This window comes from Polistes fuscatus, unplaced genomic scaffold (genome assembly GCF_010416935.1).
Source record: "Polistes fuscatus isolate 324 unplaced genomic scaffold, CU_Pfus_HIC Scaffold3, whole genome shotgun sequence".
Lineage (NCBI taxonomy): Eukaryota > Metazoa > Arthropoda > Insecta > Hymenoptera > Vespidae > Polistes > Polistes fuscatus.
The window spans coordinates 14,682,983-14,700,618 of record NW_025113107.1 but is presented as its reverse complement, the minus strand read 5'-3'; the positions used below and the strand labels follow the sequence as shown (position 1 = coordinate 14,700,618).

The 17,636-nt window shown below is 30.6% G+C and overlaps 1 protein-coding gene across 7 annotated transcripts; it reads left to right on the top strand.

Annotated features, from left to right (window-relative positions):
• Window positions 1-260: 260 nt before the first annotated feature.
• Window positions 261-16,651, top strand: LOC122519350 (alpha-actinin, sarcomeric). Of its 7 annotated transcripts, none has more exons than XM_043638736.1 (15): window positions 261-363; window positions 438-504; window positions 2,063-2,190; window positions 10,672-10,906; window positions 10,999-11,334; window positions 12,132-12,217; window positions 12,454-12,799; window positions 12,885-13,161; window positions 13,248-13,419; window positions 13,502-13,738; window positions 13,818-13,902; window positions 14,007-14,110; window positions 14,190-14,429; window positions 14,503-14,799; window positions 14,992-16,651. In XM_043638736.1, the coding sequence occupies exons 3-15, from the start codon at window positions 2,089-2,091 to the stop codon at window positions 15,148-15,150; spliced, it is 2,676 nt and encodes an 891-aa protein (XP_043494671.1). In that variant the 5' UTR covers window positions 261-363; window positions 438-504; window positions 2,063-2,088; the 3' UTR covers window positions 15,151-16,651. The 7 variants fall into 7 exon arrangements, with proteins under 7 accessions (XP_043494671.1, XP_043494669.1, XP_043494668.1 ...); XM_043638734.1 differs by having other exon boundaries at window positions 438-508; XM_043638737.1 differs by lacking the exons at window positions 261-363; window positions 438-504 and adding exons at window positions 1,442-1,545; window positions 11,570-11,659.
• The last annotated feature ends 985 nt before the right edge of the window (window positions 16,652-17,636 follow it).

The window sequence follows — 17,636 nt, the reverse complement described above, 5'->3', positions numbered from 1 at the left end:
ATATTTTTCGATAAAACGATATCAATTAAATTATTTTTGTATTTATTATTTATAACGTGACATACTTATTCTCTAAATTTGTACGTAAAATAAACAAAAAAGTTAGAATAATGTGTTTCAAATTCAAGGAGCAATAATAAAAAAAGTAAACTAATAAATCAATCGTATATAAGTGAAAACTTTAAACGTATTTAAAAAATGTAGAAATATTATACATTAATGTAAACGAAAAGAAATTTTTATTTGAATATTTCAAGATGAAAAGTTTCTTATCTAGAATCGTTATGATTCGTGACAAAGTGTCGTGAGGACGCGCGGGGATGGAGTTATCTTGGATGATCGAGAAATTAAACGAGTATTATTGTAATATTTTTGTTACATACGAGTGAATGTGATTAAACGTTTCCAGTCTGTTTTTAAATTAAATATTATTGCAGTCATTGAACTTGTCAATTCGCAGTTTGTGTGGAAAAAGAGAGCTGAAATTAGTTTCAGTCAATGAGCGTACGTAAGTACTTAAAATGGTTACATATACACACGCACATGTGTATACATATCATAAATAATACATTCATACATATTTACATTTTGCATATGGAGTGATACGATTGATAAACATAAGCTTGTAAATATCATTTTAGATTGATATAATCAAATCTGACATTATTTCAAAATAAATATTTTCGAAGCAATAATGTTTATTTTATAAAACAATAAGAAATAAATTCAATCGATCGCGTCATCGTATAATTCGATATATGCTATTTTAAATTAACAAGTTTCTTTAATTTCCTTTTTAAATTTCACAACGTAATATTATTATCAAACTTTCCTATACAACCTATACTAAGAGAATTATCTTACATGTCATATTATCTGACAAATTCTCAAGATAACTATTACTTACTACCGGCGAATATATTTCTAACCTATTATTACCATACTCCTATAGAATTATCTAGAATAGCACGTAATCTAGAAAGTAGGAATACGTTTCTATTTTGTATCGTTAGATTACTTTTACACTCCATATAATTCTACGAAATTGAAAGTAAATTAAATTCTAAAGAAAAATTTGCATTTTGAAATAACGTTAAAGTTAATAAACAAATAGATAAATTAAACAAATAATTAATTTTACAAGAGACACATATTCGTAACGTATCAAGATAAAGAAAAGATTTATTTTTCGCTAGTAGAAAAGAGAAACGGAAAAAGTTTCGATTAATTAATTCGATTTGTTTTTAATGTGTATATTCCTATCTCACTATGCTAGGAAATAGCATAAGAAAGGTGTATACATTTTCGTAATGTGAACCGAAACCGCGCGAGGTGGTGGTATTGGTGGTGGGGGCAACGAAAGAAGGAACGAACGAACGAGCGAGCGAATGGTCTGGGTTCGGGTGAGTTCGTGAGTAATGGGAGAGGGGGGCGAATCGCGGCGAAGGGGGCTCGTGCGCCGGCAAGCAAATCGTGTGTCAGACTCGTGGCAGAGGGGTCAGCGCGAGGGAAAGACACGAACCGAACATTTTCTGGGCTTAGCGGGTACGTTACCACGTTTTTCGGCCATTCCTCTCTCTCTCGCACTCTTTCTATCGTTCGCTGGTTCGTTGGTTATCTTTCTTTTTTTTTTCTTAGTTCTCTCGTATTATTTTTCTTTCTTTCTCGAAACACCGTCGAGTGTCCGTTCCTTCTCGACGCGCCTCTCTTTCTATATTACAAACATACACCATAGAACACGCATCATACATACATACATACATACATACAAATACGTTTGCTGTCCTTTTCTTAGTATTGCCCTTTCTCTTTCTCTTCTCTCTCTTTCTCTCTCTCTCTCTTTTTTCTTTCTTTTTTCTCGATATCTCGGTCAGTTTCCGTTATTGTCGCGAAGAGAGTCATACGAGTATACAACCTGAGTGTGAGAGAGAGAGAGAGAGAGATACGTAAGGAACACCCACGTTTAGTAAGGTGGATAATTTCGGATGTATCATAGTTGTAACATTATTTTACGTACCTGAGGATACATATCGGGTGACACCTTTGGGATTTGCGTTTAAAGGAACGTGAGATATACACGGAAGAAGGATGAACGACATGGAGGCCTACGGGGACGGATACATGGAGCCCGAGGAGGAGTGGGAGAGAGAAGGTCTCTTGGACCCGGCCTGGGAGAAACAACAGAAAAAGGTGAGAGATATCTATCTATCTATCTATCTATATATATATGTATCTGTATCTATGTTTATTTCTATTTAAAAGCCCCTTTCTCTCCATATTAACCGTATGACAGAATTCGATATGTACGATTTCAAGGGATGGTAAATGTTTGTACGCCCGGGCTGCACGACAAGCGCGCGAATTCGATTTAAATTTGAAACGAATAAGATACGACTTGTTCGATCAAATGATTTTAACGAATGAACAAAAAAATGCATATTTTGTTGGGAAGTTTATGAAACATTGAAGTATATCGGAAAGTTATTTTCCACGTGGATATCAAACATTTGTTTATCACTTGTCTATCATTGATACGAAATATTTTAATTGTAGATATTATATAATATCTAAATTCTCATTTTTTTAATTCCTCTATTTTAGTTATTCCCTCTTCTTTCTTTCTTTTTTTTATTTTTAATTTTAATTGTAATTTGGGAATTGATTTTTATTTATTTTATTTTTTTATTTTTTTATTTTTTTATTTTATAGGAATATACTTATTTATTCGTCAAAGAATTAATGTCAAGTTCTAATATTAGAATTAGGAGACATATTCACAGCTATATGTTATCTCTCACTAAGTTCGGGACATTAGTTAAGACCGAGAGAAGAATTTGCTCTTGGTATTTTGTATTCGCATAAGATATTGGACGAGCGCGGGCCTTTAATTGATGAAGTAGAACATCCTCGAGTACTCGTTGGAAACGTTTTCTTCATTTTTGGCAAGAGCTCAAGGCTCCCAGGCTTGTCTCCTTGCGTATATCGGCCAGAGCCCTTCGGATTGTATTTTCAGACTTTATGACGAAAATAATCAAGCAATGAGTCAGTCAAATTCGCATATTTATTCCTTCCTCTTATTATTTTTTCCGTTTCAAAATTCTACTAATTGGTAGCGTTACATTGAAAATTCGCGGTTTCGAATAAAAAGAAATGGGAAGAAGGAACAAATCAAACGAACACGTTTCGTTGGATCGATCGATACGAGATAATGTTCGCAACAGAAACATTTCTAATTATTATAGGATGTTGCAATTATTTAATAGGATAAACGATGAAAATAGGAAAATATATGATTTACAATTATACATATAGGTAAGTGTCTTTAAGCTGACGTCTTGCTTGAGCGAGTCATTGCGAGCGTATTTAATGGCGACATTGGATATCAGATAAGAGACAAAGATATATATCTATTGGCTTCTATCCGATTACCAAGAAATTCCTTCTGTCTCCTCGTGAAATAGTCTCTGGACGCCGTTAAGGTGTCGGATATTTTTCGCAACGGTTCTAATTTTAGATATTCACGTGTCCTCTTCCGGAGGCTCGCAATAACTTTCTCTACCTATCTATCTATCTATCTATTTATCTATCTGTTTTTTACGGGTTCCAGATGATTAGGTATAAATAAAAATTCAATTTGATTCGTCGACAATCGCGAAAGATTTTATTTTTTTCTTTTCCCCGTTCATCCTAGGTGACAAATATTATTCGTAATACTTTCTTTTCTTTTCTTTGAATAGAAAATTATTAGGAACATAAATCGTATAATAAGTTGAAAGAAAAATTGCAAAATTGCAAGCGTCGTACAATAGCCGAGCACGTGCAATCTCATCGAATTTCGAGTTGCACCGCGTGACGGAAAGGTCACCGTATTTTGTATTTTTTTTTTTTTAGACAACACTAACGCGAATATCTTCATCGCGATCTATCGATCGAAAGGATCTCAATTTGATCAATCAAAATTACACGTGCAATAACTATCCACGTTCATTAACACAAATATTTCTTTTTCTGTAATCTTCACAGTAATCTACCATATTGAATATCCAATAATTATGGTCATTGATTTCCTGAATGGGAAGAAAAAAAAAACCATCCCTTATTTCTTTCCATTGATGATTCTGGTTCACGAAATTGATTATTTCATTCACTTTCGATTGATCATATATATTTTTCTCGTTCATTCAATCAACGTGACATTGTTCGATATCGAATCTATTATGTCTGTTGGTTGTATAAACATGTGCATGTGTGCGATAGCAATATCGTAAATGGCGAACGAAACTAGGGACTAGTTCGTCGTGGTTGTCGTTGTCGTGTCGGCCGGTTAACTGTACAGAATTTCTTGTAAAACCTCATCGTTCTGCTGACTTTCGAGGTTGCGCATGAAACATTCCAGGGAACGGTGATAGGTATTTTTTTCCTTCTTACCCCGTTCTTTTCCCCTCTTCCTCTTCCTTTCCCTCTCCCTCTCCCCCTCCCCCGTAAACCCTCTAAGAAGTATTATATGGGTCAGATCAACTCTACAAGCTTTTACGGAAACACACATCTTTATCGATAATTTCTCACGTATCTCTTTTCGTAATTATCAACCATAGAATCATAGTTTCCTATATGAAAGATATTCGAAGAATTTTATATACACTTTGAGAAATCACAATGTTGGTGAGAGTATGAGAGGAAGAAGAATTATACTTTGCTTAGTTTTTCTTGGCTCGAACACATGCGTCAGACTACAACTGTATACATTTCTATATATATACATATATATGTGTGTGTGTGACATAACACACATAAAACATAATCTCTTTTTTTTCGAATCTAACAATCCTCTAACAGTGATTACTAGTTCCAGATTTCATATTTTTGTAACGTTATCTTAATGTTATATGTAATGGATAAAATAATCTAACGAACGTGTTTACAATTTTATTTTTTAATTTGTTTATATATATATATATGTATAAAAAGAAGCGATAGATCATTTTTTTCGTTACGACTTCATGCTTCACTTTTTATTTTTATTCCATTTTTTTTCTTTTTATTAGCGACAGAGAAACGACAGATATATTTTGTCTATTTTCTATTTCGGGGCGCATATTTTATTAGATACTATTTATGATTTTCTTTTCCTTTCCTTTTCTTTTTTTTTTTCTTTTCTTTCTTCTTTCCAACAACATATATATATATATATATCGCGCAGGTTTCTTTACGACACCGACCTTCTAGTTTTCAACGTACACACATACTAGCATCAAAAACTTGTATACATCTTCTTCTCTTGCCTCTTGTATTTTATTGCCAGTTCCAAAGGCCAACCCCGATGTATTTTCAGCGAAATAGGTCGCACTTTTGAGAATATAAATCACATCGATCGTAAGCATAGAATTAATGCGACCGAGGATTTAAGCAAATTGACAAGAAGATTTTTCTTTTTTTTTCTTTTCTTTCAATATTTCTTTCGATCGGATTCATCTTTGATCCGATCGCGAGATTGATTTATCTATCACAGTTGCATGTATAACATCGAGACACATTTTTATTATTCGTTAGACGTACTTTGCATACGAACCACTTTCCATTCCTATTTCAATAATAATTTTATACTTCGTAGATAAACAGGTAACGTTCTTGTTATCGCAACAATTACATTGCTTACGTTCCTCTAAGGAAAATAAAAAATAATAGAAAATAAAAATGCTCGATGTGTTACCTTATCATATAAACGTTTCTTGATAACATGGTTTATATACGCGTATATATTGTATGTACTGTGCACTTGTCTCTACTGATATTCGATAGCAGAATCTACTATTTTTCTATTCATCCTTTAAATCTTCTTTTTATCTATTTTCATATTTTTTTTTCTTTTTTTCTTTTTTTTTTTTTTTGGAACAATTATATATTATTTTATTATATTTTAAAAGTCGTGGAAAATATTTGCGTCAGAATGAATATACGTGGGTTGGTTGAAAAGTTTTCAGTTTAACACAGAAAATAATTTTTTTTCTCGGTCGAACTCATTTTTATTTAAAAAAAATGTAGAAGTTATTTTTCGATGGGGCTTAAAACTTTTCAACTTACTCTAGTATATTTATTTGGAAAATTACAATTATTATTGTATTACATTATAATAATAATAATAATAATAATTTATATATCAGCTCTCGTCTATTATCGCAAAAGTTTCTTTGTTTTTCTTGGCAAATTTTACACGCACTTTATGTTTTTATTTTATTTCGTTTTATTTTACCGGATAATAATAATATACGTTGATAGATTGACAAAAATATATTATTAACATAGAAACAATTTATATTTCTGTCAAACTTACTTCAAATTTTTCACCCTATCTCATCGTACAGTATAGAAAAAAAAATTGACAAAAATTCGGGACGACCTGTTATTTATTATTACTGCAATTAAAATCCTAAAATAACAATAAACGGATTTCCTATACATATTATTAATATTATTTGACTGTAACATATCTTGAAACTTGAAAAAACAAAAAAAAACATAAAAAAAACAAAGAAATATATATTTAAATATTTAAATTACATAATCCCTTATATATGTAATTGTGAAATTGTTTCGTACAGACAAAATTAGTTACGTACACACTCCTCCAATACAATAAACCGTTTATCTACTTCCCTTTTCTATGTGTGACGTCTGATGTTAAATCGTATAAATAGATCGTATAAATAGATAAGACACACGGCAGAAGAGTTAAGACGTCGATCATAGAAGAAGTCGGGGTCCCAAGCATCGACCTGATCTCAACGCCGGCGCCTTCAAATTGTCGATATTTTACTACCAATTCTTCCTCATCCTCGTGTGTCCCTTCACACATCTACACCTCACATCTTTCTTATTCTTCTTTATTCTCTTTTTTTTCTTTTCCTAATTTCCTATTGGCTGTAATAAATTCTTGGAATAGCCAACAGTCGTCTAATAAAAATCTTGGACCAATGTTCACAATTTTCTTCGAAGTGTTCATCGGAAGATTCGTAGCATTGAATATTCCCCCCATCCCCCTCCCCCTGCCCCCCCACCTCCCCCCATTAACTAACACCTGTCTATTTCTTTTTCTAAAGTTTTCGGTGTTATTAATCGTTCGATCGATTACGATCCGTGTCGAGAGACACGAGAAGATCGTTAACCTTTGGAAAGTTTAGGACCGAAGCCAAATCTCAGTTTGGAATCGGGTGACCCACACATGTTGTTGCTGCGTGTTGTACACCTTGACTAAGACGATTGTTATGCAGTGATAACTATTCGTATAAGAGAGATTAATGCTTACTTTCTTTACTCTATTTTCTTTCTTTCTTTCTTTCTTATTCTCGTATTGTGATGATATATATATATTACCTTGTTCGGTAACGTCATTCGTAATATCATAGCAAGAAAATGTTATTCACGCCTACGATTAAAACTATTTTCGAACGGGTCCTGGCTACTCTAAAGGTTGAAATTACGTACGGCACTTCCGATGCCGACGCATAACGCCTCGAGGATATTTCTGAATGAATGTCTGTTATACCTCGCATCGTAACGTTATATACTTTCTGTTAGCACTCAAAATAGGACAGTGACCGTGATGATGAATCACGTTAAAAATGAATTTCTCTTTCTTCCTTTCTTTCTTTCTTCCTTTTTTCCTTTTTTTTCTCATTATTTTATAATTAGCAGCTTCGATCCAATAAAATCGGTTTTGCGATAACAAAGTTCGATGATGATGATGATGAGGATTTGTCTTGATTTTTTTTCCTTTTCTTTTTTTATTCAAACTTAATTCAAACATAATTCAAATGTTTACTTATCTTCATGTCGTACAGTTTGATTTTTATTATTTTTCTTTTTCTTCTACTTTCAGGAAATAATTCGTTTCGTAATCGGTTAGCTTTCTTTAACCGTTTAATCGGTTCGTGTTATGTACATACAGGTAATATTTCTTTAGTATAGTTTCATGTTTTAACTGCCAGTATCACCTGCTTTTTGCTAAGAACATCTGTCGTCGTTGTAGTCGTTGTCTGATGAATAGAACTCGGTTAAACTTCAAGCGAGTCTGATGTTCGGAGAAAGTTTCAATATTTGTTTAATAGTTCTTTTTTTTTTTTTATTAGTATTAGAAATAGCAATCAAGTGTTTTGCGGATTATTTTAATCTTGTATCTGTTCGAATTAGAAAATTGTTAAATATATAATATTGAAATGAATTTAAAAGAAAAGAAATATTATATAGATATTTTCAAATCGAATATTTGCGATTATTAAAATGAATCATTTTGAATTTGATTATTTTGCATGAAGCAAATAGTATTATAAATAAATGTGAATAAATTTTGCGTTTGATATCAATTATCGTGGAATTACTTTTTTGTTTTTTTCTTTTTTTGTTCTTTTTAATAAATCTTAATTTTGACCTTGAGTCGGATCGTAAATTATGGCGAAAATAATAATTCGTATCGCGCGATAAGAACAATTAAATGTCGAGGAAAATGAGATGTATTGCCAGAATTTAATAATAGAAATGGATTAGAGTACGTGCACCCACGTATGCGCGCGAAATTTAGGATTTGGGTTATGCAAATCATTATGCGAATATTACTCGTTATGTTTTTTGCTTAACGACCGGTGTATTTATTTTAACTTATCTTATTATTATTATTATTATTATTATTATCTTTTTACTTAAAATTTATATATGATGATATTCGCGACCTTCGTTTTTTATTCAAATATATTTTTAACGCGTTCTAGTTTTTAGCATTTAGTTTAGTTTAGTTTAATTTAAACTTACGATTAGTTTATTCGAAATATAATAAATTTTACAACAATTACAATGGCGCGAGATATATCGCATGGATGATAAGGACGAAAAGAATGTCCGTATTAATAGCTTCTTCATATATTTGCCGCGTGTTGCAATTACTTCGTTTCACTATAGTGATTCATCCTATCGACTGCTAATTCGGTCATATAAACAAAACTTTCTTGTGTATTGAAACATAATCTTTTTTTTTTTCGTTTTCTTTAGGTTTCTTTATCTGAAAACATGCGAATATATACGAGCATATATGCATATGTTGTATTTCATTTTTACGTAACGTTCGATAATGTATAAGAAACAATCGTGTTTACAAAAAGTAAGAATAAAAAATCCAATACGATCGTTATTTTTATTATAGCAAATATTATAAATTACAATTGTACATTTTATTAAGGATAATGAACTTGTCCTTTTAATTATCGTATGAATAATTTTTCTTTCAAAAATGGATGCAATCTCGTGGAAATAGGGGTATCATATTTACGTTAATCCTAATTTTCTAGGAGTTTAAATGTTGCCATTTCGTGTTGGCACAATCATTGAAAATCAGATCTTTCGACAGAGCGAAGAAACTGAGAACTAATAGTAATAGTAGTAGTAGTAGTAGTCGTACGAATGTTTTCGAAACTGCGTCTACAGTTGAGCGCGGGAGGAGTCGATGTTTTACAAATAGATCTTAGGCCGTGTGTAGAGGTTAGGGTGGCTCATGTCCAATTTTGGCTCCGTCGTGCTTCACGCTACCCGTATTAAGTTTCACGCAATATTTTTCCCTTCCAAAAAATCTTTTCGCAGCTATGTCTTTTTTTTTCTTATTCTTACTATCATTATTTTTGATATTGCTAAATCGTCATGGCGAGCCATGGCGGCCATTTTTAAAAGTACTTCCATTTTTAAATCTCTGCTTATTACATCTTTCTATAATCACTGTGTAAATTATTTTTTAAGAAAATATAAATATTTATGCGAAAAAGCAATCAAATATTTGTATGCGCAAATGTACAAATTGTTTATACTTTATATTTCATAATTTATAATACGTAATAGGAATTTTCTTTTTTTATTTGTATGTAGGGTACCATTACCACAAATCTACTATAGAGTTCAATATTTTCTAATTTTTTATTAGTGCATTATTTATTTAAAAGATTTATAAAAATGTAATGCTTAATTGAAACTCTTCTTAATACGAATTATAAAACTTTATTTATAATTATTATTATTTAATATTAAGTAATGATTATAAAAATATGATATACACATATAAATTGAAAAGCAACAAGATTAAACATAAATGTGTAAGCGTGTTGGAGTTAATTGATTTAGTTTGTAAAGAAAACACCGTGTATAATATACTTTGACATAAATGAACTATTTATACATATCGAAAGTTTCTTTTTTTTATATATATATAAGATAAATGTTCCTCGCCTTTTTTAATTTCAGGTACAGAGAATAAGAAAATCAATTAAAAAAAAAAATAATTGTTAAAAGTATTAGGAAGCACATTTTAAGAACCAGGACAGAAGATATATATAGCTGGAGAGATCGGGGTCGTTACTAAAATATATCTGATGTAATATAGTTGCCATTTCTTCATTTTAAATTCTATACATCTTCCTTATTTTTGATTACGGTTCTTAAACAAAAAATTTGATCGATCTGTTATACTTTTAGCATTTCAAATTTAGTCCTCATTTATTAATAGTATTCACACTATTTGGGTTGTTAATAAATTAATCGTTTAAATCAAATGTAAGACAATAAAATTGTATGATCTAATAAACGATTATTATAATACAAATATATGTGTATATATATATTTTTTGTTGTTAATTTCAGACATTCACAGCATGGTGTAATTCACATCTTCGTAAAGCAGGCACTGCCATTGAATCGATCGAAGACGACTTTCGAAATGGGTTGAAACTGATGTTGCTGTTAGAAGTTATTTCAGGAGAAACCCTTCCACGACCTGATAGAGGCAAAATGAGATTTCATAAAATTGCTAATGTGAATAAAGCCCTTGACTATATTGCAAGTAAAGGGGTCAAATTAGTCTCTATTGGAGCAGAAGGTACATTTTTTGTATTATTAAATTATTCCTCCTTCATTTTTATTCTCTATAAAAATGGAAAATAATAATAATATATATTAATTTATTAACAGAGATTGTTGATGGTAATTTAAAAATGACATTGGGTATGATATGGACTATCATTCTGAGATTCGCTATCCAAGATATTTCCGTCGAGGAAATGACAGCAAAAGAGGGGTTGTTGCTTTGGTGTCAACGTAAAACAGCTCCGTATAAGAACGTTAATGTTCAAAACTTCCACTTATCCTTCAAAGATGGTCTTGCATTCTGTGCTCTCATTCATCGTCATCGTCCCGATCTGATCGATTACAATAAACTTAGCAAGGACAATCCTTTGGAGAATTTGAATACTGCCTTTGATGTTGCTGAGAAATATTTGGACATTCCTCGCATGTTGGATCCTGATGGTATGTATTTTACATAAATAAATCTTTAGTATATCGTTTATTTATATTTTTAACATGGAAAGGAAACTTAATTATATATTTAATTTTTCTTTATAAATATATTTAAAATTCTACCAGACTAGGTACAATTTAGGAACGCAGGAAGGCGCTAAAAACGGATAAATCTGACTAGTCGAACTAATTCTATTGAATTATATTAATTCTTAATATTATGTTCTCCCTTAATATCATATAGATTTGATCAACACTCCCAAGCCTGATGAGCGAGCAATCATGACCTACGTCTCCTGCTACTACCATGCCTTCCAAGGTGCTCAGCAGGTCAGCGCAAAGAAATGCGTGTTCTTTATCCTGTTACAAAGTGACCTGTGCAATTATTTCACTAATACTATTAGAATTTGTGTGCTTATTTTTAACAGAATTTAATCATGCTAATCGATGAAATAACATGAATCTTTATTTTTTTCTATTTTATTCTAAATATACTACCATCACAAAACACGAGAGTCTCTAGCAAAATAGGCCATAAATTGCAATGGAAATTTTTTCAATCAACCGACCACTCATTTCTTTAGTATTTCTTATTCTTGTATTATATTGGCTATGTTCAATTTTTCAAATTTAAAAAGGTGAATCTAAACCTAAATGAAAAAACATATATAAATATAAATATAAATATATATATATGTATATCTCTAAATACTTCTTACAACTGTTGAGATACATGTATGAATCTTTACTTGGGATATTTAAGTTAACAATGCATGGTTTGAGATTCTTTGACTGTGTTTTTCTAGATATGCGAAATACAGCAATGCCTGATGAGAGGGCTGTGATGACCTACGTTTCTTCTTATTACCACTGTTTTAGCGGTGCTCAAAAGGTGTGTTTTAAAAATTTTCAACAATTAATTTTTAACAGTTATGATCTAATGCACGTATGCATACATATATAAAATATTAACTTAATTAATCGATAGAAACGTCTAATTTTGCATTTTTGCACGTAACAATCTTCTATCTCTAACGATCATTTTTTTTTTTTTCTTATTTTATATAACAATAATAATATTATTATTTCTTATGTTTTATGAAACAAATGATAAAGTTTCTGTTATAGGCTGAAACAGCGGCGAATAGAATTTGTAAGGTTTTGAAAGTAAACCAAGAAAATGAAAGACTGATGGAAGAATATGAGCGTTTGGCGTCCGATTTACTTGAATGGATTCGTCGCACGATGCCCTGGCTCGCTAGTCGTCAAACAGATAATTCTCTTGCTGGTTGTCAAAAGAAATTAGAAGAATATAGAACATATCGTCGTAAGCACAAACCTCCGCGTGTCGAGCAGAAAGCTAAACTTGAAACGAACTTTAATACTCTGCAAACTAAGCTGAGACTGAGTAATCGTCCCGCGTATATGCCCACCGAAGGAAAAATGGTATCAGATATTAACAAAGCTTGGAAAGGTATGATTAATATTTGTATAATATGCTTTTTACTTTTATTTTTATAATTAATGATATTGAATATATTGTTAATGAATAATTGCAGGTTTAGAGTTAGCAGAAAAATCATTTGAAGAATGGTTGTTATCTGAAATGATGCGTTTAGAACGATTAGAGCACTTAGCTCAAAAGTTCAAGCACAAAGCCGATGCGCACGAAGATTGGACAGCAGGTAAAGAAGAAATGCTTACGTCGCAGCATTTCCGACAATGTAAGTTGAACGAGTTAAAGGCTTTAAAAAAGAAACACGAGGCCTTCGAATCGGATCTTGCTGCGCATCAAGATCGCGTTGAACAGATTGCTGCTATTGCTCAAGAATTGAAGTAATCATTTTATACATATAATCTACATTTTTATTATTAATTCACAACTTATTCTGTTATATTAATATGATGAATATTTTTCACAGTACATTAGAATATCATGATAGCGCATCTGTAAATGCTAGATGTCAACGAATTTGTGATCAATGGGATCGTTTGGGTACACTTACTCAACGTAGACGTCAAGCACTTGACGAAGCAGAACGTATTTTAGAAAAGATCGATGTCTTACATTTGGAATTTGCAAAGCGAGCTGCAGTATGTACATTTTTTATTTAATATTAAAATGAAATTCGTAATTTTGAGAAAAAAATCTAATTTAATTTTTATATTATTATAGCCGTTTAATAATTGGTTAGATGGAACCAGAGAAGATCTTGTTGATATGTTTATTGTACATACAATGGAAGAGATTCAAGGTTTGATGGATGCACATGCTGCATTTAAAGCAACTCTAGGTGAAGCTGATAAGGAATACAATGCAATTGTGGGATTAGTACGGGAAGTTGAATCAATAGTTAAGCAGTTCCAGATTCCAGGTGGCCTTGAAAATCCGTATACAACTCTTACCGCTTTGGTAAGTAATTATAATTCCATTGTAGATAATTGAACGTAGAATTTTGATGATATATTAATCGATATTATAATTCTGATAGGATTTAACTAAAAAATGGAGTGACGTCAGGCAACTGGTACCACAGCGTGATGGTACATTGCAAGCTGAACTTCGCAAGCAGCAAAGTATCCTTATATCTCTAAATTATATATATATTTTTATTTCAAATTTATATATTTTTGAAATTTATAACAAACAACCTATGCAAGTACTTAACAAATGTAAAAAGATAATGAATTGCTCCGACGACAATTTGCTGAAAAAGCAAATGCCGTTGGACCATGGATAGAACGACAATTGGATGCAGTTACTGCTATTGGTTTGGGACTTCAGGTAAATATTAGAATAATATTTAAAATATTATAGGAGAATATATATTATATATTAAAAATAATTATTTTTTTATTTTTAGGGTACGTTGGAAGATCAATTGCATCGTTTGAAAGAATACGAACAAGCCGTTTATCAATACAAGGCACACCTCGAAGAATTAGAGAAGATTCATCAAGCTGTTCAAGAAGGCATGATATTTGAAAATCGCTATACACAGTATACCATGGAAACATTGAGAGTTGGTTGGGAACAACTATTAACATCCATCAATCGTAATATAAACGAAGTTGAGAATCAAATTCTTACGAGAGACTCTAAGGTAATTAATTTATTAAAATGAACGATAATAAAAATATTCCGTATACGTATACATGTTTCATTTTGTTGTACAGGGTATTACTCAAGAACAACTTAACGAATTCCGAAGCAGTTTCAATCACTTTGATAAAAACAGAACAGGTAGATTGGCTCCGGATGAGTTCAAATCTTGTCTGGTTTCTTTGGGATATTCTATTGGAAAAGATAGGCAGGGTGATATTGATTTCCAACGAATCTTGGCAATCGTTGATCCTAATAATTCAGGTTACGTGCACTTCGATGCATTCTTAGACTTTATGACACGCGAATCTACAGACACTGATACAGCAGAACAAGTGATCGATAGTTTCCGCATTCTTGCCGGTGATAAGGTAAAATTATTTCTAATACAAGTGATCATTTTTATTTTTTCCATTGAGAGGTCATTCGATATTTTTGTTATTTGTTTGTAAGCCGCACGCAACCCATGTGGTTTAAAAACGGAAAATTCATCGAAACTTCAGATTTGTAATTTAAGTTTGTTGTTTGCATACAAATTGTATTACCAATTAATTTTTTCACAGCCATATATCCTACCCGATGAATTGAGGAGAGAATTACCACCTGATCAAGCCGAATATTGCATCCAACGAATGCCACCATACAAAGGTCCTAATGCAATTCCCGGAGCATTAGATTATCGCTCCTTCTCAACTGCATTGTATGGTGAATCAGACCTCTAATTTCATATTACAATGATATGTTATCCGGACAAACAACAAATTGTTTGCATCATTGAAAAAAAAAAAATAATATGGAAAAAATTAAGTGAAATCAAAAAGAAAAAGAAGAAAAAAAAAATAATCACATAATATAATATTACCTTTTTTGATATTTTGGTGTGTAAACTTCATAATTAAATCTATCAAAGAAAACAGAAGAAAATTATGAAATCCACCCAATTTTCAAAAAGGACAATTCAACGCAAGGATTGTTAGCTAGTATGGGAATGCTATTAAATAACCATGTACGTGTAAAAAAAAGAAAAAGAAAAAAAACAAAAAAATAGGACTATCGTATACAAACTTGATGTTATAAAATAATCGAGAAGAGACAAATAAGTTCTCTTTACACGTCATGAGTATTAGCATTAAGATTGGTGGTATCTTTTTAATGTAAAGCATGTTTTTAAACAAAAAAAAAAAGAAACAAGAAATGATCAATTACAGACATACGAGAGAATATTTATTTATTTCATAATAATCATCGGGCTAACGTTACAACTAAGTATCTTTTAGGAATTACACATATCCGTTGAGTGTTAAGGAACGGCTTGTACTTAAATAAGACTATTGAAAGGGACAATAATATATATATTTCTCTGATTAATCCTTTACATTGAAAAGATAACACACTTATTTAAAAAAAGAAAGAAAATAAAGAAACAAAAAAAAAATATATAAGCATTAAAATAACGACTCTTCTAGAACACTTGCCAAGACGCCTACTACACCGCATCGTTTTAGGTATATTCAATTTTTCCCCCTGTGTCCGCAAATATATATATATATTATTATAATTATTATGAAATGATTGCAAACGATATATTTTTTTTCTGACGCAAGCGTTCTAGAGGGAGATAATAAACGAAGCTGTGCTTGAAAACGACTATTAATATTAAAAGAAACAAAAAAAAAAAAAAGAAATGAAAAATAATAAGAAAAAACGAATTTTATATTACGAATATAATTCATATCTCTTATTGCGAGGGCATAGATAAAATATAATATATAGCTAATATTACTCCAACTATTTAAACAAAACAAAAAAAAAATAGTAAAATGTTTCACATGTTTGTATCTCATAGAAAAAGTAAGAATTCGAATCGTATGGTGTTGTTTAAACTCTGTTGTTAATTTAATGAATATTTATACATAACGAATTGTATTTTGTTGTTATATTGCACGTCTGTATATTTAAAAGTATAGTTGGAGTAATTTCCTATCCTTCCTAAAAGCTTTGAATCGATGCTCTCGCGATGGGCCAAATTCATTTAACGTTAAGATCATCTAAAAAGATATAAAACGAATTTAATGAATTTTTTAAAGAAAAAAAACAAAAAAAAAACGAGAAGAAAAGGTGAATTAAATTATAATCGACTTTCTTACTAAGGATCCAGAAAACTCGCTCGAAAATCGAATATTCATATTTTTTATAAAAAGCGACAACGAATTATTAGCGAAAGAAAAAAAGCAAAGAAAGAAAGAAAAGGAAAGAACTTACGTTGCATTATAATACTTTATAAATCGTATATTTATATACATATATATGTATACATATATACGTATACAAAAAAAATATGAAAGAAAGAAAAGGAAAAAGAAAAAAAAGCCATGAGAAAGAAAAGAAAAGAAAAGAAAAGAAACCTAAGTACGCGAAAACGATGTTAAACGATGCAAATTATTTATTTATTTGATTTAATTATTTATTAACGCTCTTCGATTTAATTAATAACGCTAGAAAATATATACGAAAGAAGCACTCTTATTATTATATATATTATTATTATTATTATTATTATTAATATTATTTTTATTTTATTTTTATTTTATTTCTATTTTTATTTTTATTTTTATTTTTAATTTTAATTTTAATTTTAATTTTAATTTTATTTTTTTTCCGTCTTCTTCTCTCGTCAAAGTATTTATTTTTATAAATATCTATGAAGCGATGTGTATAATATATAGGATCTATTTACGTAAAAAAAAAAAGAAAATCTCTCTCCTTTGTCTCTCTGTCTATCTTTCTCTCTCTCTCTCTTTCTCTCTCTCCAAGAAGAAAAGCAGCTGCCATTTTTCGTGTCATGTTGTTTTTAGATCATATTTTACACGCACACGCACACACACTTCGCAGCCTTATCCATTATTATTATTATTATTATTATTATTATTATTAATATTATTATTATTATAATTATTATTAATATTAATATTATTATTATTAATATTACTATTATTACTATTATTATTATTATTATTACTACGATTATTATTATTATTATTATTATTATTACTATTACTATAGTCAAAGCTCATACCGTCGTTCTTCAAATCATCATCCTATATGTACAAGCTCATTGTGTGAAATGCATTAATACTTACCGAGAAACGTATACTGCAAGTTTTCTTTTCTGCTTGAGACTACTTTAACGCTTTCTTAATATTTTTGT